Genomic DNA, 27,303 nt, shown 5'->3' on the forward strand with positions numbered 1-27,303 from the left:
CCTGGCTTTCAGGATTGGCTGTTCTGCTCACAGCAAAAAGAAAAAATTAGGCATCCTGATGTGTGATGCCCAAGATACAAATTTAACCTTCAAAAAGCATTTCATTTGTAATTTTATTTCTTCAGTAATTAAATCTTTTAAATCTTTGCCGTGGCCTCCAACCTTCTGAAAGTGTAATATTAACAGCATCCATCATCTTTAATCTTACCATCGTTTCACTTAGCATATTAATTGTTGTATTATGTCGCTATGTTTAAAAAAAAAAAAAAAAAACCTCATTGCACTGCTTTTTCTGCCATGAATGTTGACGCAGTAGGAAGCTGTCAAAAATACTGTAGCAAATGTGGCAGCACTGTCATTTCAGCTGTCATGATATGTTTTAAAAATAATTCTTTCTAATACAGCAGCACATTGTTTTTTTTCCCCTCTTAAACATGAGGGACTCATATTAGTGGTAGAGGAGTTCCTTTTTTTTTACCAGATAATGAAACATTTGAAAGTAGCAGATTGCATTAATAGAAAATTTATAATCAGAATCAGTCAGTGTTTATGTGACTGATGCAGTTTTTCTAATGGAGATAAAGTTTCACTGCAAAAAAATCTGGCTTAACAAGTTTCTGTTTGCTGTCACTGTTCCTTACCCCATTGGCCAGCCTTGAAATGAGTCAGACTGTCTCACCACATTGGCAATATCTTTGTATGATTTTGAAAAAAAAAAAAAAAAAGTAATAGAAATTTAAGATTTAAAGTTTGAATATAACTAAAATACTTGAAAAGATTGATTTATTTTTTAGGTTTTTGTTCACATGGTTTATGTTCCTGTGTGCCATTTTTAAGATTAATAAAGTCCCCGCTAATTGATATCTCTTTTAATTTCGTTATTTGAAATTTGTCTTTGTTGCTGCCGTGCCTCTAGGCCTATACAAACCAGTTCTCCTTCGCAGTAGAAAAGCTCTTTCATTTAATAAAGGCAGGGTTATCCACCAAGGATACAGAGAAGTGATGAGCCCCAATATGGGAGGCACTTCGGCGGAAGGCCTTCGCTTTAATTTTCTTTATTTGAAATTAATTGATGCAAAGTAATTACCTGAGAAATATGAGGTGAAATGGAATATAACCCCATGTCGCTCAGGGCTCCAGCACTGGCTGCAGATTAAAAAAGACGGGGAAGGAAAAAAAAAAAAGAGATAATATTCAGTTATTGTTAGCGTACGTATTAAAGGAGAATGAGTTGTAGCACTGGGGAGTAAAACCTGCTTTTTCATATTAATAGTTAAATTGCTGAGGGACTGGGGGGGGGTAAGTGTAACCTATGTAATTTCGAGGAGAGGGGAAAAGGAGAGAGGTAGGAGTAATCTGGCCCCGTTGAGGTGCAGGGGTGTCGTCGGAAGGGTTTGGGGTAGCGAAGTGTGTGCTGTCGGGCAGTGTGAGACATGTGAGAGATGTTGTAAATTTACTCTGAAGGACGCTGGGCAGGGCATCATTGGACAGTGGCCACTGCTGAGTTAGTAGGGGATTTAACCCGGGAGGGGGGGGGGGGGGGGGGGGGAGCGGGAGGAAGTGGCTCCTGGCCCGGGACGACTGTGCTGGCAGCGGGGGCCGTGTAGCAGGGCTGCCCGTGGCTGGGTGCCGTCAGTGCTACAGTCATCGCATTGGAATCTGAATGACCCGCTCTCACCAGAGCGGGTCAGTGGAGAGCCCGGCGTGGAGGGGGTGATCCACATGCCTTCTGCCCGGGCCTTTGCAGTCCCAGAGCGGGGCCTTTGCGGTCCCAGAGCGGGGCCTTTGCAGACCCAGAGCGGGGGGCAGGCCTCTCCAGCAGCCCTCTTTGGGGGAACGGCAGTGCACTTTCAGAAAACACCGAGGGAATTAATTTATTTTTCCTCCTTTGCTCTTTCCTTAAAAAACCTCATTCGAGGCACCCGGTTAGCCGCCTGTCTCTTAACGGTCCCCTCCCAAGGACACCGTTGTAATTGGACGATGGCTGCCGCGACCGCATTCCATGAAGATTTCAATAGCGCAGGATCTGTTGTGTTAATTCAGACAGGCCTGTGTCAGTCAGTTACTCAAGCTAACATGCCCCCCCTCCCCACCGCTTTTTGAAAACACAAGCTCCTTATTGCTCTAGAGACTTGGAGATTTGCGCTGACGTCCTCTTGGCAGACTGAGCGATGTAGCCCCGCTACGTTAGGTGAGGGAAGGTGCCAAAGTCCAATTCACTTACGGGACTCGACGGCACAGAAGCCCTTGGTTTACGGAAAGGGGACATGAATTAATAATCACGTAATTGGCTCTTAAGATTTTTCCCCTCCGTTTTGCGCAGTTCGATGAAAGTACACTCTTTGGGCTTGTCAGAACTGGTTTGCTGTCACTGTGAATTGTGTATTTAAAGGTCAGGTTGAGGGGTCAGGGTGGCAGGTGCTGCTCTCTAAGGTGCAAAGGTCATGCTGGTGGGCTAGGTAGGTTATCCCAAGGGACAAAAATTCAAAGACAGTTGATTTTATTTTAATTTTTTTTTTGTTAAAATCATTGACAGATGACAAGAGCACTCTGTAATCGCTGATATAATGAGCTGTGATCCTTAAGGAGTGTTTCAGTGCAAGATTGGCCAAATTTTTGACTTGTGAAAACTTTGAATGTGAAGCATAGAAATGTAAAAACTGAAGTGGCCCCTCATCAGTTTGTGCGGCGTATTGAAATTGCTCTGAAGTGTAATCTTTTGAGTATAACATCTCGAAGCAGCTCGCTAAATGGTTAGCAAGGTTTCTTCAGCCAAATTCATTGAGTTCACCGTGCTCTTTAATAACAGCATTTCCATTTCCCTCCTGAAACCCGCCACATACTCAGCAGGAGTTACACCGCGGTCCACTGAGAGATGAGAGACCCACGGCAGCCAGCTCCGTGGTCATGGTTCCTATTATTGGATCTCACACACCGTAATACGAGTTCATGTTACACTACCAGCCCAAGCGTGCCACGTCCAGTCGTCTTGCCCTCTGTTTTTTATCAGTTTCATTTTTGTTGCGGCGTGTTCCCAGTTTTGTTGTGTGGTTGTTTCCCCCCCCCATCCCCCCCCACCCCCACCCCTTTCTTTAACAACAGAAAACGGGATATGGGATCTGGGCTTTAGTCACACGGTCTGTGGCAGGAGTGTTTTTTGGTTTGAAAAGAAAACGAAAGAGCAAATGTATGGTGTCCTAACAGGCCGTGACGGGGGGGGGGGGGGGGGGGGGGGATGGGGAGCGTAGAGCTGGTAGAAAGGGCATTCCCCTGGTCGAACAGCTGTGTATCGAGTCCTCTGAGCCTCCTTCCCCTCTCCCAGCCAGTCCCTCTCAATAAGTAAACAAACAGAATGAATATCCCCGCGACGGGCTGCTACGCTAATTGCGGATCAATTCAAAAGCCATTCAGTCGGGATTGATAAAAGCAGAATGGGAAGTCCTTTCATCTGCGTGCCTGGGCCAGGAGCTGGTGTTTGCTTCCTCCGTCTCTAATTGTTTTCCTTTCAAACTTGTTATTGCCTCCCCTTTGCCACTTTCTCTTTTAGTTGCATTTATTGTAAGCTGTAATTATTTGCTCATTGGTTTTTGGTTTAGTATTGGTTTGTTTGGTTTTAATGAGACCCACTATAAAACTGTTAATATTTAAGGATCCCTTACTTTATTATGATTGATTTCTATGCTTTTTTTTTTTAACCATTTTGGGCCTCTGGACTCAGTGACCTCACCCATGTGCTGCCCATTATGCTACACTGATAGCATTTCATGCCTGAGCTTTTCATACCAGGCTGTCCTAGGCTTACAGGCAGACCTTAGCTGCCTGTTCTGGCTTAGACAGCAAGCTCCAGGCTTCTGTTTGTGCCTGACCACTGCATACACGTGTGTGTACATCGATGGGCCATGCAGTCTGTGCTGTGCAGGTAACAAAGCAAGGACATGCCATAGATTCGAGCAGAGGCTAAAAGTCAGCGGACCTAGGCCCTACATTTCACACATGGCAGAAGGCCATGTCGGAAAAGTTTTATGACATGTAATGCAGTTATGAGAGCAGAGACCAGACAGCCTTCAGTGCTAAAAACAAGAGGGTATGGCTGAAGGAAATATCCAGCTATCTATAGCCAAAATAGAGAAGGCGGGGTGTTTTGGGGGTGTTGGTCAGGGGGTTGGTCATGGGGTGGGGTGGGGTAGCACCGTAGAGGTGAGGTTAATTTTCCCGAATGGGAGGTTCTTTTGTTTAACATTTCCTTTGTTTATTGGTGGATGTGTTTAATGGGATTGGGTCTGACTGTACCTAATAAGCCCTCTCTCTGTGATCCCGGTGTCTCTGGGAGATCCAGTGGGCAGCACTAACAAAGTCAGGGGCCCCCACCGTGTAATCAGTTCAGCTGTCCCAGCCTTGATTGGAGCTGACATTTTAATGTCTGGAGCAGGAGGATGGTCAGCCCTGCTTAACCTGCCCCCACCTCCCCCTGCCCCTGCTCTTTCACAACTGTACAAATCAGGCCAAATTTAACTCTTTATGGCCTCGTTAAGGGGCCAGCAAGGCACCTTCTTAAGTTTCACATTAAATTCTGTCTGCCGGCGGCTGGGAGGGGTCCGCTCTGCTCTCTCTCCGGCACTGGCTCCATGCGGATTTGGCTCCATTACCAGCCGGGCTTAGCGGAGTATTTTTATCCTCTCTGTCTGTGACGCGGCTCTGTTTGTGGCTTCCATTCTGTTTGGCTTACTCTCTCCTCACTTCAGACTGGGGAGCCAGCACTCTGGTTGGTCGGTCTCTCAAAAGCCTCTTGTTCTGCAGGTTCGCTCGTCGGAGATAGAGGCCGGCTGCATTGTTAACGCAGCGCAGGTTGCATTAAAGGGATTAGCCGTGTGAAATATTCTGCCGCGGAGCTGAGCACTTTTGAGGCTGCGGTGACAGTCCGGGCTCTCACAAAGGGAATTTCTGTTAAGATAGCCAGGCACATGCCAATTACTTCACCGATTTGCTTTCCTTTTGCGCTGTGTTTAGCACTGTGTGACATTCGACAGCTCATCTGAAAGGCGGCCCATAGCCTAGCTTACCCTGCTCCTGCTGTACTTTGTTGAAGGAGAAAATGTTTTCCATGTGGCTTGATATCCACTCAGGGTAACGCTAATGCGGACTTGCCTTCGTTGAGGTGACAGAGAATCGAATGAGAAGCCATCGGTTCCTGGTGGCACCATGGCCCTGACGATGTGTGAAAGTATGGTGTTGAGTGTTGAGCCCTGAGACGCAGGCTCTGGATCCACGCCACCTGCCACAGTTCACCTGGCCCGCAGAGACGGGCTGGAGGACACTTAGCTGGTTAGAAAAATTTCAATTAAGTCAAGAGTGGATCTGGCACTTAGTTGCTGTGTAGGCACAAAGAGCGGAGGGATTTACCTGAGGGGGGTCAAACTGGAGGTCAGTGCTTCCACTGGGATTTGAAAGGATGTTGGGCTCCACAACTTTTAAGCTTTACAAGCCAAAACTGCAACTTTCCCTTTTTTCTTAATCCTCACAATCAACATCCAATGTCCTCCTTTCTTCTTTATGACATTTCAACCAGATTTTTGTAAATGTGACTGATCAAAATGTAGGATACTATAGGATAGCTAGGGGTATGTTGTTAGAAAGTGTTCACATTTAAATTGTGCATTTCTGTGCTACCCCATTAGCCATTTGTGCAATGTTACCTCCCTAATCACCTATTTATATAGTGCCTGGTACCAGGTTTGGCATGTGGAAGGACAAATTCACCCTCAATATAGTATGCATATAGTTGAGGTTGCTAGGATACCTTTTATTAAGTGAGGTAATTGTTTTAATAGCCCGTAGTAAAAGTGAAGTTAAAAATAGCCAAGGTTTGTGACTGTTGTTAAGAGTCTAAGGATAAAATGTGACAGTGCTCAGAGCTGGAGATTGGCTCTCTGAATTTGTCTTAACACTTGTCCCTCAGTGTGAAAACTCAACACCTATGCTCATCACAAACCACAGTGTGTTCTTGCCTCAAGCATTCCACACATTGTGTGTGAATTCTGTGGTGTTTTTGGGTTGTTAGTCATGGTAAGAGAGTGCATGCTTCCATATCATGTTATAGATGGTTCTATATCCCTTTACAAATTTATGGGGAAAAATAGAATTAAATTTTAAACAAAAATTACAGCTTATCAGAAAAAAAACCCATTGGAACTTTCAGCCATATTTGTGAGTAAAGTAACTGACAGAACAAAAACATATTAGACGCCCTGATGTAGGTCTTTATGCTTAAATGTTTGAGATGCTGCTTCTGAAATTGTTCTTACTCTTTGTCCATGTGAACCCCTAAGTAACTGAAGAATCAGTTCAAACAAAGTCTTGCAAGTGACTGAAACCTGAAGTGTCTTTCGGTAGCTACCCGATGTTTTGATTAGACGTCTCTCCCGTTGTCTGATATCCTCATGATCAGACATCGGGGATGACAGCTAGTCAAAAGCACCTGCACTGAGCTCAAGTGTCTCTCCCTCTGCTTTCACAAAAGGAGAAGGGAAAAGCATGGTAGGGGGTACAGGAAGGGTTAGCTGATCAACCAGTTCCCTGCCCATCGCCTGTCAAATGTGATCCAATCCCATTTTAAAAAGGCATTTCTAAAGCCCTCACCCACAAGTGTGTTATTGATTGACTTATACCCAAGCTGCCAAGCCTGCCCTGTGTTGATGAGCCTGACCCCCCCCCCCCTTTTGGTTCTCTGCAGCAGCAGCATCCAGCCAGGTGGACAGGGAACAGACTGATTCCCCACTCCCCTCCAAACGCCCTTCCTCAAGGTCTGGGGCAACGGAGAGCCCCCTTTCCTCAAAGCGTCCCAGAACAGCTGACAAGAGCACTTGTGAACAGGTGAGGCGTTGCGTCTTGTCCTTGAGAATAAATGAGATGCTTTTTCAAGTATTATAACGTAAACCAATGATCTTGTTCTGTTATACTCTTAATAGTGGTGCACTCTTGATTAAGCTAGACAGACTAATTTAAGCTGTCCCACCCCACACATGTTGCAAGTGATGATAATTTCTTCGAAAACTAAATTTTAAGAAAATATGGAAAGTTGCACTCGTCAGTGTTTTTGACTTCTGGAAAAACTCCAGTTCACTTTGCATTATGTATCACTTTTTCCTGGTGATTATTATTCAGCACTTTTGCTGCAGTTTGTATCACTCATTGTGCGAAAGGTGGAAAATCAATACTGTGTCTGACGGATGAGAAGGCTTAGAAGTGTCTGCCAGGGAGGCCCTGTTCAGCAGGCTGGCCATTGTTCCATGATCAGTGGAGACTGCAGGTGAGGAATCACTGCCTTTACCCCCAATAACCTCCCCGCCTCTGGTGCTTTCCTTCCTGCCCCTCTCCAGATGTACCAGTGCCCCTATTGCAAGTACAGCAACACTGACGTGAACCGCCTCAGAATGCACGTGATGACTCAGCACTCTGTCCAGCCCATGTTCCGCTGCCCGCTGTGCCAGGACATGCTCAACAACAAGGTCCACCTGCAGTTCCACCTCACCCACCTGCACAGCGTGGCACCCGACTGCGTGGAAAAGCTCATCGCCACGGTGAGTGCATGCGTGTGTGTGTGTGCGTCTGCGTGTGGACATACGTGTGTGTGTGTGTGCGCACACATGCGTGTGTGTGTTTGCATGTGCGTGTGTGTGTTTCTTGGCATTCCAGTGAGTGTTCTCTGCCTGCAGTACTTGTGCCGTCCATGACACAAGCCTTACTATAGCTAAAGAGGATTTATATTCATATGTAATATCTGAAGGCTTTCTGTTTGGCATTTCATCACTTCCTAGAGTCCTTCATTGTGTTTCCTTTCTCTGTGTCCATTCATCTGCCCTCTTGAATTCTTTTGCCTTTCCTTCTAGTTACTGAAGGGGGGCATGAAGTTCACCATGACATTTTCAGTGTATGTTCCATACCCCCCTTGAACTACACATTCACAACTGTTTGAGTCCTTTATTTCTCCTACTGGAGTTAAAAAACAAACACTGCAGTGGAAGAACAGCATGAGAGAAAGTTCATGGCATTGACTCTTTTTGTCTGGCCACCATTTAGTAGCTGAAGCATCCACTCAGGTATGAATTCAACCTTTTAATCACATTCTTTTTTAACCTTTACAAATCAGTTCCTTGATGATTTCTGTTTTACTGCGGGCAGATCTGAACAGACCAAATACATAGCAAGCCATTTGTGAGTGTATCAGTTTTCCTGATGACAGTGCTGTTGGGCCTTGTCTTGGTGTGTTCAGCTGTAGTCGGGTCAGGGACTGGTTCAGTAGAGCTAGTTCACTGCTCCCTGGCGATGATTCAGTCTTACTCACTCTGCCCAAACGGAGTGTGGATCGTCTCCTGTCCTTCCCTCTTTAATTGGTGACATTTGAGACGGCATCGCATCTTAATCAAAACCGTAAGAGATTCTTTATTTGTGAAACGGCCCTGAGTGTTTTTTCGACTCACTGTAGGTCATGTGTGATGATGAGGAGGGATTTTGATGGTTTAGCAATAGTATTCCATGGTCTCAGTCTAACCTATCTACTTGGCTCTCGCTATTCTTTTTATGTTTCCTTTTTTTTTTTTTACCTCCCCTTAACAAGGTTTTTTCTAAAATACTGTTCAACTGAGAGACTGGTTCCTGGCAAAAATATTCCTTTGTTTGAAGAACAGCTCTTTTCTTTCCCAGTCCCCCTCTTCTCTTTTGAAGACACTTGCATTATTCTTCCAGTCCTCACCCACCTCAGTGCTATTCAAAACAAAGGCTTTTATTATTAATATATTCAAGTAATTGTGACACAGATGAATTGAAATTAAATGAATACATTTTTATCTCTAATGAAAGGCAAGCTCGGGCCATGAAAATATTATCATTCTCTATTTTTCCTTATCTAACTTGCATACCTCGAGCCGCAAGTGAATAATGATTGCAACAATTTGACCGCAAGCCTCTTAGAAAGTGTGCCTATTTACATAAACACGTGTTATGTTTTCCATATTTTTTTATCCTCCCCAGAATTCTTGAGGAATTCCTCTAAGCCTGTGTGCTTTTGATAGTGCTCAGCGCCTGGGATGTGATCACTGGATCTCAAGTGTATTTTACACAAATGAAACATGGCTCTAGGGCAGTGAGATGTACTGTATACGGGCCGTAGAAGCGTTTTTTTTTTTTTTTCAGTCGAAAAGGTAAACAAGCCTGGGTTCGCGGTTGCATTTTCATTGGGGCCATTCATGAAACTCTTTCGTATTCCACTGTAATTCTTACATCACCCTTTTTTTATATTCCCCATTCCATCCACTTACACCGTTCTCTATCCTCTCTTCTCTCCACCTCTGGAGAATAATATTTTTTAAACTTCATAAAATAAATATGTTTTGTTTGCCATTTTGCAAACACTGTGAATTTTTGAGGTGGAAACCCTGGTGCAGCAGCGCTTTTTTTGCTCAGTATCTGAAATGAGGCATTCTTTGGCTTAATCGCTCATAGCAATTGTCTTAGTGCTGTGACAACCTTCCAGCCGTCTCTGCGCCCCAACCGCAAAGCAAATGGTGAACACATTAGTATAGAAGGTGGCAATATCTCTTTTTTATAGAGATAATAACACACAGAGCTTTTCCAAAAGGCAGGAGAGAGTAGTAGCGCTAATGTAATGTGCATTAAAACCTGCACCTTTTTTATAACAAGTGGAAATAAATTGAAATGTACTCTATCCTTTCACATGCCACTAGTACAGGAGCCTAATGAATTCTGAAATAGGTGACTTTTATTTCTTGCCGACTATGCATAAAGATGCGCTTTCTCTCTCTCTCTCCCTCTCTCTCCCTCGTTCACTCCTCTTCCCCCCCCCCACTCTCCCCCTCTCCTCGTGCCTCCTCCCGTCTCCCCTCCCCTCTATGCCCCTCATCTTTTTCTCTCTGTCTCTCCTGCTGCTCTCTCACTCCCTCGCTCGCTCTGTCTCATTTTCTGTCTGTCTGAGATAGGGGTAATGAAAATAATTGTGCTTCATTAATTCTGAGTCTAGCTAGATGATAGCCATTTTGAACTATGTTTGCCAATTAGGTGGTCTAAATTAAAAGTGACCTTGGGGTACTCTTGGTGCTCGCCTCTCTCTGCCTAATGAAGCAGTTGTCTGGGAACCGTCCACTTTGTAATGTAAATCACCAGCGTTTTTGTTTTTGTCACTCTCTACGCTGCTTGCATTAATTTACCACTTTTAGTTTGGAGGAGATTAAAAAAAAAAAAAAAAAAACCAGGGGGGAAAGGATTGTAAAAAAAATAAAAACTAAAAAAAAGGCTTTCTTCCCGGTATTTTTTATGATTAGACTAATCACGTTGCGATGGAGTAAAGAGCTTTTACTTTTCCGTTTAACCCCCAAAGCCTGCAGCTTTCTGCCTGTGAAAGAGCGCTGCTTCTTCACAGGAGAGTGTTCCTGCGTCAGTGTGCCAGCGCAGACGCACGTCTGTGCGGTGGGTTTTGTTTGGTGACATGTCCTCACTGTCAGTTAATTAGCCAGACTCAGCCAAACCGGCACTTTGACAGGGAGGACTGCTCATTTTCAAGCCTCAGACGCACAGAAGCCAAAATTGGCAGTCTTGGTTGGAGACGGCATACGTATATTTCTCTTGTACTGTATGTTATATTTCCTAACAGAGTGAATATTTCTTTTCTTTCCCCCCCTCATTCTCTAAAAATATATTTTATCTCTTAAATCAAGCACTTGCGTTTAAATGGGCATGACACTGTGGTACTGTTGACTACCTAAGAAATTATTGCGGGCAATATGGTAATCTTTTTAATCAGGGAGTGTGGGGTTTTTAGCAAGTAATTTCACTGAGTGCTGTTTGACAAGCTGTGGATAGTGGTTATGTTTTTTTTTTTCCCCCCACAGTCAAAGGTATACTAAATATACCTGTGCAAGGAATAGGGTGAGGTTAAACCTAGCCTTGGGAACCATTCCCTTGTTTCATTTTATTAGAAAGAATTTTCTATTGAGCAATGAAGGGCGGACCGTGTGTGGGGACGGGGAGGTCTGAATGACCTTTCTTTAGCAGAGCATGAGAGGTGGATTCGGAGAGGGGGAATATCATGGAGAAAGGCAAGGAAAAGGGGATCCGTGAATTGAAATGCAGAGTGTGGAGTGAAGCTGATTGTTCTGTTTGGGGAGTTAATTGAAGGAAGGTGAAGCAGACAGTGCCTCATCTCCCAGCCTCGTCCAATCTCAAGCACTGATTATTGTTAAATAGGAGGCCACTAATGAGCACTTTTGATGAATTGTCGTCTTTTTAAGGGGAAAGACGGGGAGGGGGTGGAGTGAGGAGAGGTGGGGGAGGGGGCCAGCCAAGATGGAGGGGAGGGGGGGTTGTCATTCACACATGATTGACTTCAACCTTTTGCGTGTGCACAAAACATGTCTGTGCTTCTACACTTTCTAATCAATATTCATTGCTCTTTTAACCCATTCATTAAAAAAGGAAAAATTAAACTAATGCATTGAAGTGCAATGCATATTATTCTATTTCTGAAATGCTTCTCCATCCATTTCTCTGTCTGTCTGCTTTTGAATATTTATTTGTTCATATTTAAATATAATTTATCAACTTTTATTTATCACATTTATACAAATCCACTGCACATGTCCCACTGTTTCCTAGGCTGCCCTTTTGTCATCTACCCTTCTTCCGATTGGCAGGGTTAAATTACCCAGCATGCCTGTACTGTATGAAGGAATAGCTCCACACTGCTCCCTTCCATAGGAATGGGATGCACTTTTTATGAGGAAGAATGATTTAATTAGGCACCCTAATAAGCTTTTCAGTTGGCCAAGCTAGGCCTTTCAGCCCATCTCACTAATTGGCTGCAGCAGGAACTTTCAAGGCACATGACAAAATACCATCAATGATCAAAGTGCAATTTCCATGGATGGTAAATATAAAAAATGTGATTATTTTCAGAGCATACTCTTAACCAGGAGTACAGTAATTTATGTGGTACCCCAATTTCATAGCAAAGCATTGAGGGGCTTTTTTTTTGCATCCAGTCACTCGGAATCAGTACGTTTTCAAAGGAAGCTATTTCTTTTTAAAGTTTGGACTTAGAACACTGTATCCCTTATGCTTGGTTCTGCAGGTGACGCCCTCAGATGTGCTGCCAGCGAGCATGTTCGTACCGGTTCCAGGCCCAGAGAAAGATGGGCAGAACCTGCAAACGATGACCAACTCCAGCTCTGACGAAACAAGGAAACAGACAGGTTAGTATTGTAGCTTTGCCTATTTTCCTGTGTGGTGACATTCTTACAAGTGCAAATAGTGGATTGCTGTTAGACCATTAAGATCATTAACAAAGAGAGAGGAAAAAAAAGTTCTGTCCTTTTGGAGCATTACACGGATGTTGATAAAGCATTAGGGATTAGACCTCAGGGAATAAAAATGTTAGGACTGCATTTATGTTAATGATCATGTTGCTGCGTTGCATCTTCTTTTGGAAATATGAAACATAAAAACAAGATGCCCTTTGTGGAGGTTAATTTCTGTTCAGCAACAGTCTACCTTCGTGGGAGCCACTTTCATTGATTTTTTTTCCCCTCCGTGACAGAACCCTCAGAAGCAGAGTCTGAGAAAGGGGCTCCCCCTCCCCCAGAGGCCACGGAGGCCCGCAAGTCACCCCTTGAAGATCAGCAGTCAATGAAGGAAGATACTGCTGGTTTCCTGTGTTGGAAGAAAGGCTGCAACCAGGTCTTCAAGTCCTCCAACGCCCTCCAGATGCACTTCAATGAGGTCCATAACAAGAGGCCGCAGCTGCCCGTCTCAGACCGCCACGTCTACAAGTACCGCTGCAACCAGTGCAGCCTGGCCTTCAAGACCGTGGAGAAGCTGCAGCTGCACTCGCAGTACCACGTCATCCGGGCGGCCACCATGTGCTGCCTCTGCCAGCGCAGCTTCAGGACCCTGCAGGCCCTGAAGAAGCACCTGGAGACCAGTCACCTGGAGCTGAGTGAAGCTGATATCCAGCAGCTGTACGGAGGCTTGCTGATGAATGGAGACCTGATGGTCATGGGTGACCCAACACTTGGAGAGGATCATGTTGCTCTGGGTGAAGATGATAAGGAAGGAGAGGAGAGTGACCCTGAGGAGAAGCAAAGCCCAACTGGAAGTGACTCGGGGTCAGTCCAAGAAGATTCTGGATCAGAACCTAAGCGTGCCCTGCCATTCAGAAAAGGCCCCAACTTTACCATGGAGAAGTTTCTGGATCCATCCCGTCCTTTTAAATGTACAGTATGTAAAGAGTCTTTTACACAGAAGAATATCCTTCTGGTCCACTATAACTCTGTCTCGCACTTGCACAAGGTCAAGCGAGCTCTGCAGGAGTCCTCCACTGGTCAGCCTGAATCTACCAGCAGTCCAGATAACAAACCCTTCAAGTGTAGCACTTGCAATGTGGCGTACAGCCAGAGCTCCACACTGGAGATTCACATGCGCTCTGTCCTCCATCAGACCAAAGCCCGCGCAGCCAAACTTGAAGCAGCAGGTGGCAGCAGTAGCTCCGTCACTGCTGTTGGTGGAAATGGAGGGGGTCCGTCAGTTAGCACTTCTGCTCCCAGTCCCAACCCTGCCAGTAACTCAACAACTGCCACAAGCAACAACAGCTCTTCCTCTGGGGTTCAGACTGTTTCGAGCCTTCTGGGAAGTGGACACATGAACCAGTCTCATAGCATTGAAAGCTTGGGAAATTCTTCAGTATCCTGTCACCCTCCTCCATCAGAAAACCATGATGTGAAGAAGAAGAAATTTGCAGATATGCTGTCTTCAAGGGGACAGCAGCAGCAGCTGCAGCAACAGCAACAGCAGCAACTGGCTCAGGCCCAAGCTCAGGCCCAGGCTCAGCTCCAGCAAGAGCTGCAACAGCAGGCTGCCATTCTCCAGTCTCAGCTTTTCAACCCAGCACTTCTTCAGCACTTCCCCATGACAACAGAAGCTCTTCTCCCACTGCAGCAGCAACAGTTGCTCTTTCCTTTCTATATACCTGGAGCAGAATTCCAGCTGAACCCAGAGATTAGCCTCAACAGCTCTGCACTTAGTCTAGCCGGTGCCACCACCTCCTCCCTGTTGGATGACCTGAAGAATTCTGCCCAACAGGCCCAGCAGAGCTGTCTGCAGCAGCAGCTAATGCACCATCATCTCCAACAGCAGCACCAGCAGCAGGCTCACTCACAGGCTCAGGGGCAGATGGCTTTGCTCCAGCAGAATGCATCTCTTCAGCATCAGGCAGAAAAAAAGCCTAAACCTGCTCCTCAGGGTGAGAAGGACAGAGACGGGCTGAGGGATAAAGACATGAGTGAGAAATCGGAAGAACATGTCTCCAAAGATCCCTTGGACAATATGAAATATAAAGACAAGAAAGATCAACAGCAGGCTGCAGTGGGAGGAAACCATGACCCTGGGTTTCCTCCACCTAGAATTGCCTCAGATGCTCGTGGAAATGCAACAAAGGCCCTCTTGGAGAACTTTGGGTTTGAATTAGTGATTCAGTACAATGAAAACAAACAGAAAGTGCAGAAGAAAATGTCAGGGATTGGACCAGCGGGGTCAGGTGGTCAAGCTGGAATCAGTAGAGTTGTGGATCCCATTGAGGGACTTGAAAAGCTGGAGTGTGAGGCCTGTGGCAAGCTATTCTCAAATATATTGATTCTAAAGAGTCATCAAGAGCATATCCACCAGGCCTTCTTCCCTTTCCGTTCCTTGGAGAGGTTTGCTAAAGAGTACAGGGAGCAGTATGACAAGCTGTATCCTCTGAGGCCCCAGACACCTGAAACTGCTCCTCCACCTCCACCACCACCACCACCCCCTCCACCACCACCCCCACCTCAGCGAGCTCCAACGCCAAATATTCCTGTCTCTGCTCCATCACTTACACCTCCAGCTGTTCCTACTCCTCAGCCTTCTGTGCCCATGACTCAGATTCCCATGCCAATGGACCTACCTCTCTTTTCACCACTTATGATGCAGCCCATGTCTCTCCAGTCTTTGCCCTCTCAGATGCCTGCACAGCTGCCCACTGTGGAGTCTGGCCTGGCCACTGATCTGGCCCACCTCTACCAGCATCAGCTCACCCCAGCTATGCTGCAGCAGCAGCAGCAGAACAAGAGGCCACGAACACGCATTACAGATGACCAGCTAAGAGTCCTGCGGCAGTACTTTGATATCAACAACTCCCCAAATGAGGAACAGATCAAAGAGATGGCCGACAAGTCAGGCCTGCCACAGAAAGTTATTAAGCACTGGTTCCGCAACACCCTCTTCAAAGAGCGCCAGCGCAATAAAGATTCACCGTACAACTTCAACAACCCACCTATCACTACTCTGGAGGATACCAAAGTAGATTCTAAGCCACCATCCCCGGAGCCCCAGAGACAAGAGTGTTATGGGAGCAAGAGATCCTCAAGGACGAGGTTCACTGATTACCAGCTGAGGGTGCTTCAAGATTTCTTTGATGCTAATGCCTACCCTAAAGATGATGAGTTCGAACAGCTCTCAAACCTGCTGAGTTTGCCCACTCGAGTTATTGTGGTGTGGTTCCAAAATGCCCGTCAGAAAGCTCGCAAGAATTATGAGAACCAGGGTGATGGAAGCAAGGATGGTGAGAGGCGAGAGCTGTCCAATGACCGCTATATCCGTACCACGAATCTGAACTACCAGTGCAAAAAGTGCAGCCTTGTCTTTCAGCGAATTTTTGATCTCATTAAGCACCAAAAGAAGCTGTGTTACAAAGATGAAGATGAGGAAGGGCAATATGACAGTCAAAATGAAGACTCTATGGATTATTCACATGAATACTATACCCTATCAGGGTCATCCTGTCACACACCTATGCCCTCATCCTCTAGCCTTTGCCCCCTCCCCCCATCCAACTCAGTTTTCTCTCACATGGCATCCTCTGAAAAAGAAGAGGCCTCAATTGCAAATGCCTCAAACCCTTTTGATGATAAGCCTAAACACTTGACTGAAACATCCTCTGAGTCGAGGGAGAATCTTGTGTCTGTCAAACAAGAAAGCCCACAGCAGCCACAGACGGAAACGCAGAGGGAACAGAAGACTCCGCGGGAGGACAAGGCGCAGGTAGCTCCAAAGACCACAAAGCTTTCCTCTCCCTCCCCCTCCCAGCAGCAGCAGTGTGGTCCCTCTGTGTCCCGGGCCAGCCCGGGTCCTTCGCAGAGCTCTCATATGGCACTGAACCCACTTCTGACATCTACCCCGCAGCAGCAACAACAGCAGCTTGCCCAGCAAATGATCCCTTACCAGTGTGACCAGTGCAAGCTTGGCTTCCCCTCATTCGAGCACTGGCAGGAGCACCAGCAGCTTCACTTCCTCACAGTGCAAAACCAGTTCATTCATCCCCAGTTCCTGGACCGCTCCATGGACATGCCCTTCATGTTGTTTGATCCTGGCAACCCTCTGCTGGCCAGTCAGCTTATTTCTGGAGGTATGCCACAAATACCCAGCAGCTCTGCAACTTCTCCTTCAACACCTACTTCCACCATGAACTCCCTGAAGAGGAAACTGGAGGAAAAAGCGGGCACCAGTCCTGGTGAAAATGACAGCACAAACAGTGGGGAGGAGCCACAGCGGGACAAGCGGCTCAGGACAACCATCACGCCTGAGCAGCTTGAGATTCTCTATCAGAAATATCTTCTTGACTCCAACCCCACCCGTAAAATGCTCGATCACATTGCTCATGAGGTGGGCCTCAAGAAGAGAGTGGTGCAGGTGTGGTTTCAGAACACCAGGGCCAGGGAGAGAAAAGGACAGTTCAGAGCTGTAGGACCTGCTCAGGCACACCGACGCTGCCCATTTTGTCGCGCTCTCTTCAAGGCAAAGACAGCCCTTGAGGCCCACATTCGGTCACGCCACTGGCATGAAGCTAAGCGTGCTGGCTATAATCTGTCCAGCATGCTTCCAGATCAGGAGGGCATGCAACTGAAGATGGAACCTCTGGATATTTCCAGCTATTCACACCTCGGCCCATCTAACAGTGATGGACATTGTTCCTCTCTGTCACCAGTGAGCAAAAGCATGGATCTGTCTCCCAGGGCTCTGTTCAGTCCAACATCCATCAAGGTTGAAGGGATGGAGGACTTTGAAAGCCCAACTATGTCCTCAGTCAATCTGAGTTTTGACCAGAACAAACTAGACAACGATGACTGTTCCTCTGTGAACACAGCTATCACTGATACCACCACTGGTGATGAGGCTAATGCTGACAATGACAGTGCAGATGCAAAGCACAGTCACAACAGTGGTGATTTTCTCTCGAAATCTGGGGTTACAGCCCCCTCTCTTGAGAATGATGACCAAATGTCATCAGGGCTGGTGAGCCCTGCAACAAGTTATTATGCCAAGGACTTTGAAAATGAAACCATGGTGGACTACAGTGAGACCTCAAGTTTGGCAGATCCTTGTTCACCAAGCCCTGGAGCTTCTGGGAGCAGGAGCACAGATGCCGGGGACCGCCCAGGCCAAAAGCGCTTCCGTACCCAGATGACTAATCTACAGCTGAAAGTGCTCAAGTCTTGTTTCAATGACTACAGGACTCCCACCATGTTAGAATGTGAGGTACTCGGCAATGACATTGGACTTCCAAAGAGAGTTGTCCAGGTGTGGTTCCAGAATGCTCGTGCCAAGGAGAAGAAAGCCAAGCTGAGCATGGCAAAGCACTTTGGCATCAACCAGACATCATACGAGGGACCCAAAACGGAATGCACTTTGTGTGGCGTCAAGTACAGCGCCAGACTTTCAGTGCGAGACCACATCTTCTCCCAGCAGCATATAGCCAAGGTGAAGGACACCATTGGGAGCCAACTGGACAAGGAGAAAGAATACTTTGACCCGGCCACAGTACGCCAGCTAATGGCTCAGCAGGAAATGGATCGAATTAAGAAAGCTAATGAGGTCCTAGGAATAGGACAGCAGCAAGCCATGCAGCAACAAGGGATGTTTGACAGCCCTGCCCTGCAGGCTCTATCTTCGGCCTACCCCACTCTGCAGGGGATTTCCCCTGTCCTCCTGCCAGGGGTTGGCAGTCCCTCTTTACCAGGGTTCTCTTCATCAAACACAGGTATGTCATCATTGGTGTCACTGCATGTTACATCCATTAAGTTGTTCATATTTGGTGCAGCATTTTAGGTATATATATATATATATATATATATATATATATATATAAATTTAGAACTTATTTCAGGTAGCAGATAATAAACAAATGCTTGTTCCTGAAAACATAAAAAAAATGCAGATAGAAGGATAAAAATAAATAATATAATTAATAGCATTTGTAAGTAACACAGCGATTTATATCCCTCCTCCTTTTGTCTTCTAGCTTTAACACCTCCAAAACCTCCAAACCTCCTGAACATGCCTGGTGCCAGCGTCCCTTCACCAAGTCTCCCTACATCTGGATTACCCAACAAACCTCCCTCCTCTTCCTCCTTGGCCTCATCCAGCCCAGCCCAGGCTAGCACCTCCACCACCCATTCTACCCCCACCACCACCTCCACCTCTGTGGCCACGCAGCAAGGCCCAAGGCCTGAACCCCCCAAAGAGCGTGATGCTGAGAGGTCCAGGGAAAAGGACAAGCCCAAGGAGAAGACCGAGAAGCCCTCCACACCGTCCTCGACAGGGGGCACCCCAGCACCCTCCACCTCTGCCGCCAGCGCTAAGAAAGAGAAGCCCGATACTGCTGTTCCTGCCACCTCCATGCCAACACCTGGTATGGAGTATGTTGTGGATCCAGCTCAGCTCCAGGCCCTGCAGGCTGCCCTAGCGTCAGACCCCACAGCTCTGCTTACGAGTCAGTTCTTACCCTATTTCATGCCTGGCTTTTCACCATACTATGCGCCACAGATACCCGGGGCTCTCCAAGGTGGCTACTTGCAGCCAATGTATGGCATGGAAAGCTTGTTCCCATATAACCCAGCTTTGTCGCAGGCTCTGATGGGGCTGTCCCCAGGGTCCTTGCTCCAGCATTACCAGCAATATCAGCAGAGTCTGCAAGAGGCACTACAGCAGCAGCAGCGGCAGCTTCAGCAGCAGCAAAAACAGCAGCAGCAGCTTCAGCAGCTCCAGCAACCCAAAGTTAGCCAAACTCCTGTTCCCCCCCGAACCCCAGGGACCCCAGACCGCAAAGAATCTGCCAAAGATCCAGCAAAAGCTGAAGAGCAGAAAGGCACTCCCTCCTGTGAGACCTCTTCCTCCTCCTCCTCCTCCTCCCACAAGAACCTACCCTCTGAGCAGCACGAGATAGACAGCAAAGGCGTGGACAACCTTTTTGACCAGTACATCGTCCCCAAGGTGCAGTACCGGCTGGCGTGCCGCAAATGTCAAGCTGTCTTTATAAATGAAGAGGCAGCCGTCAGCCACCTGAAATCGATCTGCTTTTTTGGTCAGTCTGTGGCAAATCTGCAAGAGATGTTGCTTCGGGTCCCCAGCGGTGGGAGCGCAGGGGAAGGCAGCCTGTATGACTGCCTAGCCTGCAACGCTACGCTGGACGGGGACAAAGCGCTAAGTCAACACCTGGAGTCGGCCTTGCACAAACACAGAACAATCAAGCGATCAGCCAGAAATGCCAAAGAGCACGCTTCTAGTTTATTACCTCACTCTTCAGCCTGCTTCCCCGATCCTAACACCGCATCTACCTCGCAGTCTGCCACTCTCCCAAACAACAGCCCCCCTCCTCCGCCAATGTCATCAGCCACCATGCCGTCCTCCTCTGTCTCTTCATCCTCGTGCTCCTCTTCCTCCATGGCCACCTCCCCGCACACCACAGCTGCCGGCAAACCCTGGCCCCAGGCCCCTTTTTCCAGAGCTTCAGCTGGGAAGCCCAATGCCACTTCTCCTTCTACTTCTCCTTTTTTTCCTCCGGTATCCTCACCTTCAACGGTTACCTCAAGTTCATTGAGCACCTCAGGGGTTCAGACCTCGATACCAACAGACGTCTTTACCGACGAGTCTGACTCTGACAGCAGTCAGAAGTCAGCAGACAGGCTGAGCCGGCCAGCGGAGGAGCCGCAGCAGCCCAGCTGTCTCAAAGACAGTAGTAGTTGTAGTAGTAATCTCGCTAGTGTAGGAACGGACTCCATCCGATTGTAAAAGAGCTTTCAACGATGGACAATATTTAAAAAATACAAAAGACAAAAAAAAAATCAAAAACACAAGAAAACAAACAAAAAAAAAAGCAGCGATGTTAAAAATGTTTAAAATATACAAACCAATTTCCGAAGAAAAGATGTGTAAAGACTAACTGCAATTCCAAAGCTTGTAACCAAAAATTTAATGTTAGTGGATTGTTTTCCCATATCAACATGCTGGTTTTCGTTTATAACTCAATTATACAGTATATTGAAAAAATGATCACTGCAGTGAAGTTTTGGATATGGATAGAGGAAAGCTGTATAGCAATGGACTGCCTCAAATGTTGCTCAAATGGCCCCTGAACCCCTCCTCCAGAAGATGAATTAGCAACTTGTCCCTCATTTGTATAATTATTCCCAGTGAATAGCACAGTAACAAAAATCCAGTATGTACTGTATGGGAGAATAGTCTTACATTTACAGTTTTCTTGCTATCTAAGCGTTCAGATACCAATGGCTTGCTAAAATAAAAAAAAATAATGTAATGTCTATTTTATTCTCAGGTCAACAGCTCACAACCTTTTTTCTGTCACAGAAATTCATTGTTTTATACTTTTTGTTCCTAACAGTAGAAAAAAACTGATTTTTTTAACTTAATTTTACAGGCAGAAAGTATTAAAAAGAGTAAATATTATAAAGGCATAGCTTTCTTGGGATTCAAAAAGGGTAGCTGATCTGCTGATTTTAAACATTTTAAATCGTTTTTATGGGGGAAAGTAGCACTCCCAAAGTACCAAGACACGGAGAGCATTGTTGTTGATGGGGCGGGGGGGAGGGGGAGGGGGGGGAAGATTCTTTTAAGAAAAAACTTTCTGTATTTATGATAGATATGAACATTTTTGGTGTTAAGTAGATTGTTGCATTGGAAATGAATTTAAACAGTATGGTAGATTGAAAAAAATCTTTGTGTACATTTAGCTTTTGTATCGTCCAACTTAAAGGCGCTTCATTTGATGTTGTCTTGGTCATTCCGATAGACTAGATTAAGGAGCAGTAACTGACCTATTTTTTATTTCTGTTTTCTCCTGAATTTCTTGGCTTCCATTCACCCAACTGCCATTTAGTGATGTGGCAGAGATTTTATTTATTTTATTATTATTAATATTATTATTTTTTGTTTCATTTTTTAGTTGATGCTATACTGAGAAAACAAAAACATTCTGGGGTGATATGTTCAAGATATTTGATTATATTTGCTAACTTTGTGCACTTAACACTGTCTGATTCTTTCTCTCTGTCTGTCACTCTTTCTTTGTTTTTCTTTCCCCTGCATTTTGTAGATTTGGAAATAGTTACTACTCCTCTTGCACTACAAAGCAGATCCTCGGTTCTTCGTGTAGTGTGGCTGCAGTCTTTTCTGGTTCATTTTCAGTTTAACTTTTCATTGTCGTTGTCATAGATGAAAATGAAAAAAGAATAATAATAATGATTCTCACGCTTTAAAACAAAAAGAAAATCCAAAGACAAAACACTTTCACCATTGGTGCATAAGGATGAGAAAAGAGGTTTCTTTATACTTGAGAATTTGTTGCTGTTTGTTAAAGAAAAGAAAGTTTTAAAATAAAGGAGTATGCATCAGAGTTGCCGTTTTTGCTTCTTTGCAAGCAGACAGGTGGCTTTCTACGTAAAAAAACAAGAATACCAAAAACCAAAAAAGGGCCCTTGTCCTTGCATTGTGGAGTAGCACCATACAAGAGCCATTGCAGTCTGTAAGATAGAGGTTAAAAAGCTCTTTGTTTAACTTTTTCTGTCACACACAAGAATCTTTTTTTAAGAAAATGTATAAGGTCTGGTCTTTGAGGACATACGTTTTGCTGCTAATGTAGTTTTTGAAAAATGAATACCTAGATGCATGCTCATTTTGCTTTTGGCTAAGCTTTAACAAAAACAGAAACAATAAACCATTTTCCCCTCCCTCTGCTATAAGCTTTTTTTTTTCTTGTTGCAAAAACGGAACTTTGAAGACTGTGAATATACGTTCCAAAGGACAGTTTGGCTGACTTTATATTTTTCTTATTTTTTTGTTTTGAACAGACCAATGTTGAAAGCCAATGATCTATATTGTTTGTACAGAACAGTGCATTCCAAATACCACATTGGAGAGGGTTTTCTTTTTCTCCCAAAGCAAGGACTGTTTTTTTTTTTTTTTGTTTGTTTTTTGTTTTTTTTTGCAAGGTGACTGTAAGCTGTTGTGTAAATTTAGATTTCTGGGTTGCTAAACAAAAGAACTCCACTTCCCTCATGTAGTTCTGGTGTGGAGAGTTGACGATAAGAGATTTCCTCCCGCTAGAAAAGGTTGTCTCTCGCTTTAAAAGTTATCATCAAGTAATAGTGGTCGCCAAAAAGTGTACGTAACGCAGATCTGGTACTGACGTCTTTTTCACTGGTATCATCATGCCTCTCAACTTCCAAAAAGCCTCTGAAAGTTTGCCATTTTGCAAATAAGCCGGACGTGGCAACCTCCTTTCCTGAGAATACATGAAGGGACTTGCCCCTAGGTGTCTTCTTAGTGTCAAGCCATTTTCAAGCACAATCTGGCGAAAAACTGATTTCTTTGGGATGTTTTCACTCTAAATCATTAAAATAAAGTATAAAGTTAAGTGTTTTTGTGGTTAAAGTTCAGAGGCATTGTCCATGCCTTCATGTCCAAAGAGGCCCCTCGATATGTCTGTTTGCAGTTTAACTGGTCCTGCTCATTGAGAACCCCAAACCCCCAAGAACAAAGAAAGATAAATCTGGTCCTTTACACAAAAACCAGTTTGTGAACATTATGAGTAACTGCTTTTGGCCACTAATGTACAGAATTCACATCTTGGGTGTGTCAAAAGTTTTAGGTGCTTGCTGAACAATACAATGTGGTATTGACACTAAAGCACTGCAGATAAATTTGGACTAGTTTGTTCTGCAGGCTTGCCACTCCTCTAAAATACTTTTTTTTTCTCGAGCATATTGTTCATTCAGTTATTTTTTAAAAATTCTAATGTTGTATAGTTTGTTCTTCAATGCGTTTTATTTTGTCATAGACATTATTATTTTCATATAACTATTTGTGTGTTATTTTGGTTCTGTATATTACTTTTTCTCATATAAATTAACATTTAACACTAGCTTTAAATTTGAATTGCTGTCTTTTTTTTTCTTTTTTTAACTTTATAGTATGACCTGGCCACTTTATGGTGTGATATTGTTATATTTGTGTTTTTTGACACTGTTTGAACTCTTGTTTCCAAAGTGTATTATGTTTTGGGCTCTCATGTAGACATCTTCACAGGTGAGCTCCTCATAGCAGATTCTGCCTGCATGGACTTTGTGTATATGCTTGTATGTGTGTGAGCGTGTGTGCGCGCATGTGTGCACACATGCACACACTTGTGTTTCAATTAAGAGCCAGCATCAGCTTTTGTTTTTTATTTTATTTTATTCTTTACTTTCATTTACACACCAAAAGTACTGAACCACGAAGCTGGGTTTAAAAAGTAGATTTAAAATGTTGAATTTTAAAAGAAATGAGGTGGTTGATATAAAGCACTGAGCAGCTTTTATTTTAATTAAATATTTTAATGTGGCCAAAGCTTTTCGCAGTTGAACGCCGAAAGGAAAATTTAAGGTGGTGCCCCTCATAAGTGTATATTTTATTGTGGCACAACACACAAGACGACAACTGAAATACTTTTGAAAGAAGCTTCGACTCACGTTGGCTTACTTGATCTTGATTTTCACGGACATTTTACAAAGAAAAGACAAGGTATTGCTGTAGAGGTCATCTTCTTGCCCACTGTGAAAATAAACATGTATACAGATATAGATATATTTAAAAACAAGACATCAGCTTTTTTGTTTTGAAAAAAAAAAATTAAAGATGAAAAAGAACTCTGGGAAATTTTTTGGAGAGATCACCTTGAGGTGAACGAGGCTATTTTGTTGGTGGGTTTACCAAAACCGGGCATGGGAGCGAAAAGCAGCTTATGCCAGCTCCGATATCAAGTCATTGTTTTACCACAGACCGCTCTGAGATGGGAACAGACTCTTGAACCAGTGGAGATGGGAAATGGAAAGATGTTGAAAAGCTGAACTCTAGTGTCTGGAGCTGCCACTTTTCTCTTTGGTTCTGCTTCGGATTGCATCTATGATTGATGTGTCCTGCGCTCCGTACAGGACTTGCAGTAATGCTCCCTTTTTCCTGTCTGTGTTGTTGCTTCGTGTTTCATTTTCTCTTGCTTCTCTCACCGATTGACAAACAGCACCCTCCAATCAGACGGAAGCTTGCCAGCTCTGTTCTTGAGTTAACCAATCTCATCGCGCCATCAAAAAAAAAAAAAGAAAAGAAAAACTGGTTCAGAATGAGACGAGGAGGGTTTCCTTGGCTGTCATTCCTAAAGAGGCAGTTACAAAAAAAAAGCAAAGCAACCAAAATTAACTACCAAACTAACAACCAACCAAACAAAACATTAGCTCCAATTTCAAAGATGAACTGTTAACATGGAGCGTCCTGATCCTTTTGTGACTCCTGGTGCCACAATGGTTTTTTTAAATGCATTTTTTTCTGTTTCTCTTTGTTTACTTGATTTATTCCTCCTTAGAGCTGCACAAGGACAGCTCTGTGGCTCCAGTCAGCCCACCTGAGGGTAGAAAATAACAGCCTTGCAATGTACAAATAAGAGCGAGTAAAACCAAAAATGTTGTTCTTGATGTCTTTTCTATACTGTAGTCTTGTTAGCTTTTTTGTTACTGTAATTATATGATGAAGATTTCCAAACTGTACCAAAATACATGGAGACTAACATACAAAAACCACATGGAACTTCAGACTTTTAAAGAGAAACTTTTGTCACAAAAAACCTTGTTGTCCTAGTTAAGTTGATTGTAGATGGTAATTGAATATACTCCTTTGAAAATATTTCATCAAGTATGTTTCTTGCTCATTGTGATACATTAAAAAAGTATGAGCAAAATGCTTTGGTGCCTGTGCTCATTTTATTTATTTCATTTATTGCAGGATGTGTGTGAATGAGACCATATGTATTTATATTCCCACTGTGTGCAAGCACAGAGCTATTAAGCAGCTGTTTTTTTTTTTGGGGTGGGGGGGGGGGGGGTTATCGAGTGTTGAAAAGCATATCCTGAAAAACAGGTAGGGGTATTAATAGAGAGAATATTAAGTGTTTTTAAGATGTTTGACCTTCCCTTCCCAGCAAAACCTCCTTATTCAGCATTTTGGCCAACAAAAAACAGTAGAGTAACAGTGTCTACAAGGTCCAGGTAAGGCCTCAATAACACTGGCTTGATGAATACTCACCATTTTAAATCTTTTTTGGTGTCTTGGAGGGGGGAACTCACTTCATTAGAAATTTGCCTTCAGTGTGTTCACAGATATTACCCAAAACAACATATTTCACAGAGCAAATAGAATATAACGATCCTATTTCTTGCTAAGTAGATTTATGGTAATGAATGTATAAAATGTATTTCTTTTTTCTTGCCTCTTTAATGTTAAGTATGTTTTTATATTTTGTCACATCGGGAATAATCTTTCTAAAAGAATAACAAGTTATATATTGTTAAAAATATGCACAACCGTAAAAGAGCTTTTAAGTGTCTCTTAAGTGCAAAATCCTTTGGAAACAGTCATATTGCAGACCCTGGTTGAGAAGCTTGGTGGACAAGATAAATTCAAATTTAAGTAAAAAAATATGGGAATATACTTAATGGGAATTGATTGTGTGCAAAGAAACTGAACTGTTAGTGAGATGCTGACAATATTGCTGCTTTATAGTTCCTTGTGACTTGTGTAGGAAATGAAGTATAACAGTTACATAGAATTACCTTCTATTTCAAGTGACATTCAAAGGCTGGATTGTAGAGAAAGGCGCAGTAGTCCACTTCCTTTAGAGTGTGCATGTGGACGGTTGTGCGAAGTATAGAATCTTAGAATTTTCTCCCGTTCAATTAATGAGTTGGAATTCAATTTAATTGGCCACGCCCCACAGGATGTTGATTCGGTTGACGCAATAAATAATTTATTCTGCGGATGTGCACTTTTGTCATTTTTGGCATACATTGCAGTGAGAACAACATCCATTGTTAAAATTAATAATCATAATTTAATAGAATTTTAATTCTGCTTCCTGCACAAATTCAAATTGCAATTCTGCTTTTTACTAGCTTTTTTTTAAATCAAATTCATTTAAAGTTCAAACATTCACGGTTCACTTTTGAATGGTGCACAAGCCTCACTCAGACACAAAGGGTTTTGTGATGGTGTACCACGGTAGCGGACAGTGCCGTGGAGGTCTGCGTGTGTGTTTGACAGTCGCGGTGGTGTGATGCAGGCCGTGTTTGTGGCGGATGAGCTCACGTCTGATTACACGCGTCACGCTGTGCGCTGTGCAGCCCCCGCAGGGTCCCGGGGCAGGAAGTCCTGCTGCCGAATCTCCCACAGGGTGGCATCCTGCGCCCCAGGACAGGCCTCACGACTGCCTGCAGTCCGCCTCTGACCCAGGAGGTCATATTGTTTCAACAATATGTCCGCCGCTGTTGCCCCCAGTCTCTTTTACGATGCTCAAGAGCTCCAAAAGAGATCAGCTGCAATGAATCACTTTCTTACGGACAATATTTCTCTTCATACAGTAGATCACCCAAAATGGATGTCTTTGGTCTTTAGATCTTAAGTTAGCTTTGCTATTCTTTCTCACTGAATTTGAGTTTTTAGGCACCAAAAATGATCTAAAACCATCACAGTAAATTCGTTTTTAAACAATTCTTTAAACAATGATTAAATAACTTTCATAAATGTATTGAAAGTTCTTTTTCATGTTGAATTTTTACACAAAATAAAATTGTTTTCTTATTCTTTAGAAAAACTTTTGTAAAAAGAAATTAAACAGTTTGAGTAGAGGGCTGCAGTGTAACCAAATGCATTGGCATGCTTGCTTTCAGCCCCCTGCTCAACCTTTCCCTTGAGTGTCTTCATGGAACTGATTAGAGTGGTGTAATTTGTCCATTGCTTAGGAAAAGGATACTCGATGAATAACTGAATAACAACACTCACAGCAAGATTGGGGGGGGGGGAAGCTCAACGTGTGTCTCAAAACGTGTTTTCCAGTAGGTTTTA

The 27,303-nt window shown here is 44.2% G+C and overlaps 1 protein-coding gene across 6 annotated transcripts in view; it reads left to right on the forward strand.

Moving 5' to 3' along the window:
- Window positions 1-20,241, forward strand: part of zfhx3 (zinc finger homeobox 3) — a 231,430-nt gene extending 211,189 nt beyond the window's left edge. For all 6 annotated transcript variants that reach the window (XM_035396651.1, XM_035396656.1, XM_035396653.1 and 3 more), the window contains 5 exons: window positions 6,731-6,870; window positions 7,377-7,577; window positions 12,140-12,260; window positions 12,605-18,121; window positions 18,383-20,241. In XM_035396651.1, the coding sequence (XP_035252542.1) occupies window positions 6,731-6,870; window positions 7,377-7,577; window positions 12,140-12,260; window positions 12,605-18,121; window positions 18,383-20,151 (7,748 nt within the window). In that variant the 3' untranslated portion in view covers window positions 20,152-20,241. The remainder of the gene's footprint in view (window positions 1-6,730; window positions 6,871-7,376; window positions 7,578-12,139; window positions 12,261-12,604; window positions 18,122-18,382) is intronic.
- The last annotated feature ends 7,062 nt before the right edge of the window (window positions 20,242-27,303 follow it).

The sequence above is a fragment of the Anguilla anguilla genome, chromosome 16 (genome assembly GCF_013347855.1).
Source record: "Anguilla anguilla isolate fAngAng1 chromosome 16, fAngAng1.pri, whole genome shotgun sequence".
NCBI lineage: Eukaryota > Metazoa > Chordata > Actinopteri > Anguilliformes > Anguillidae > Anguilla > Anguilla anguilla.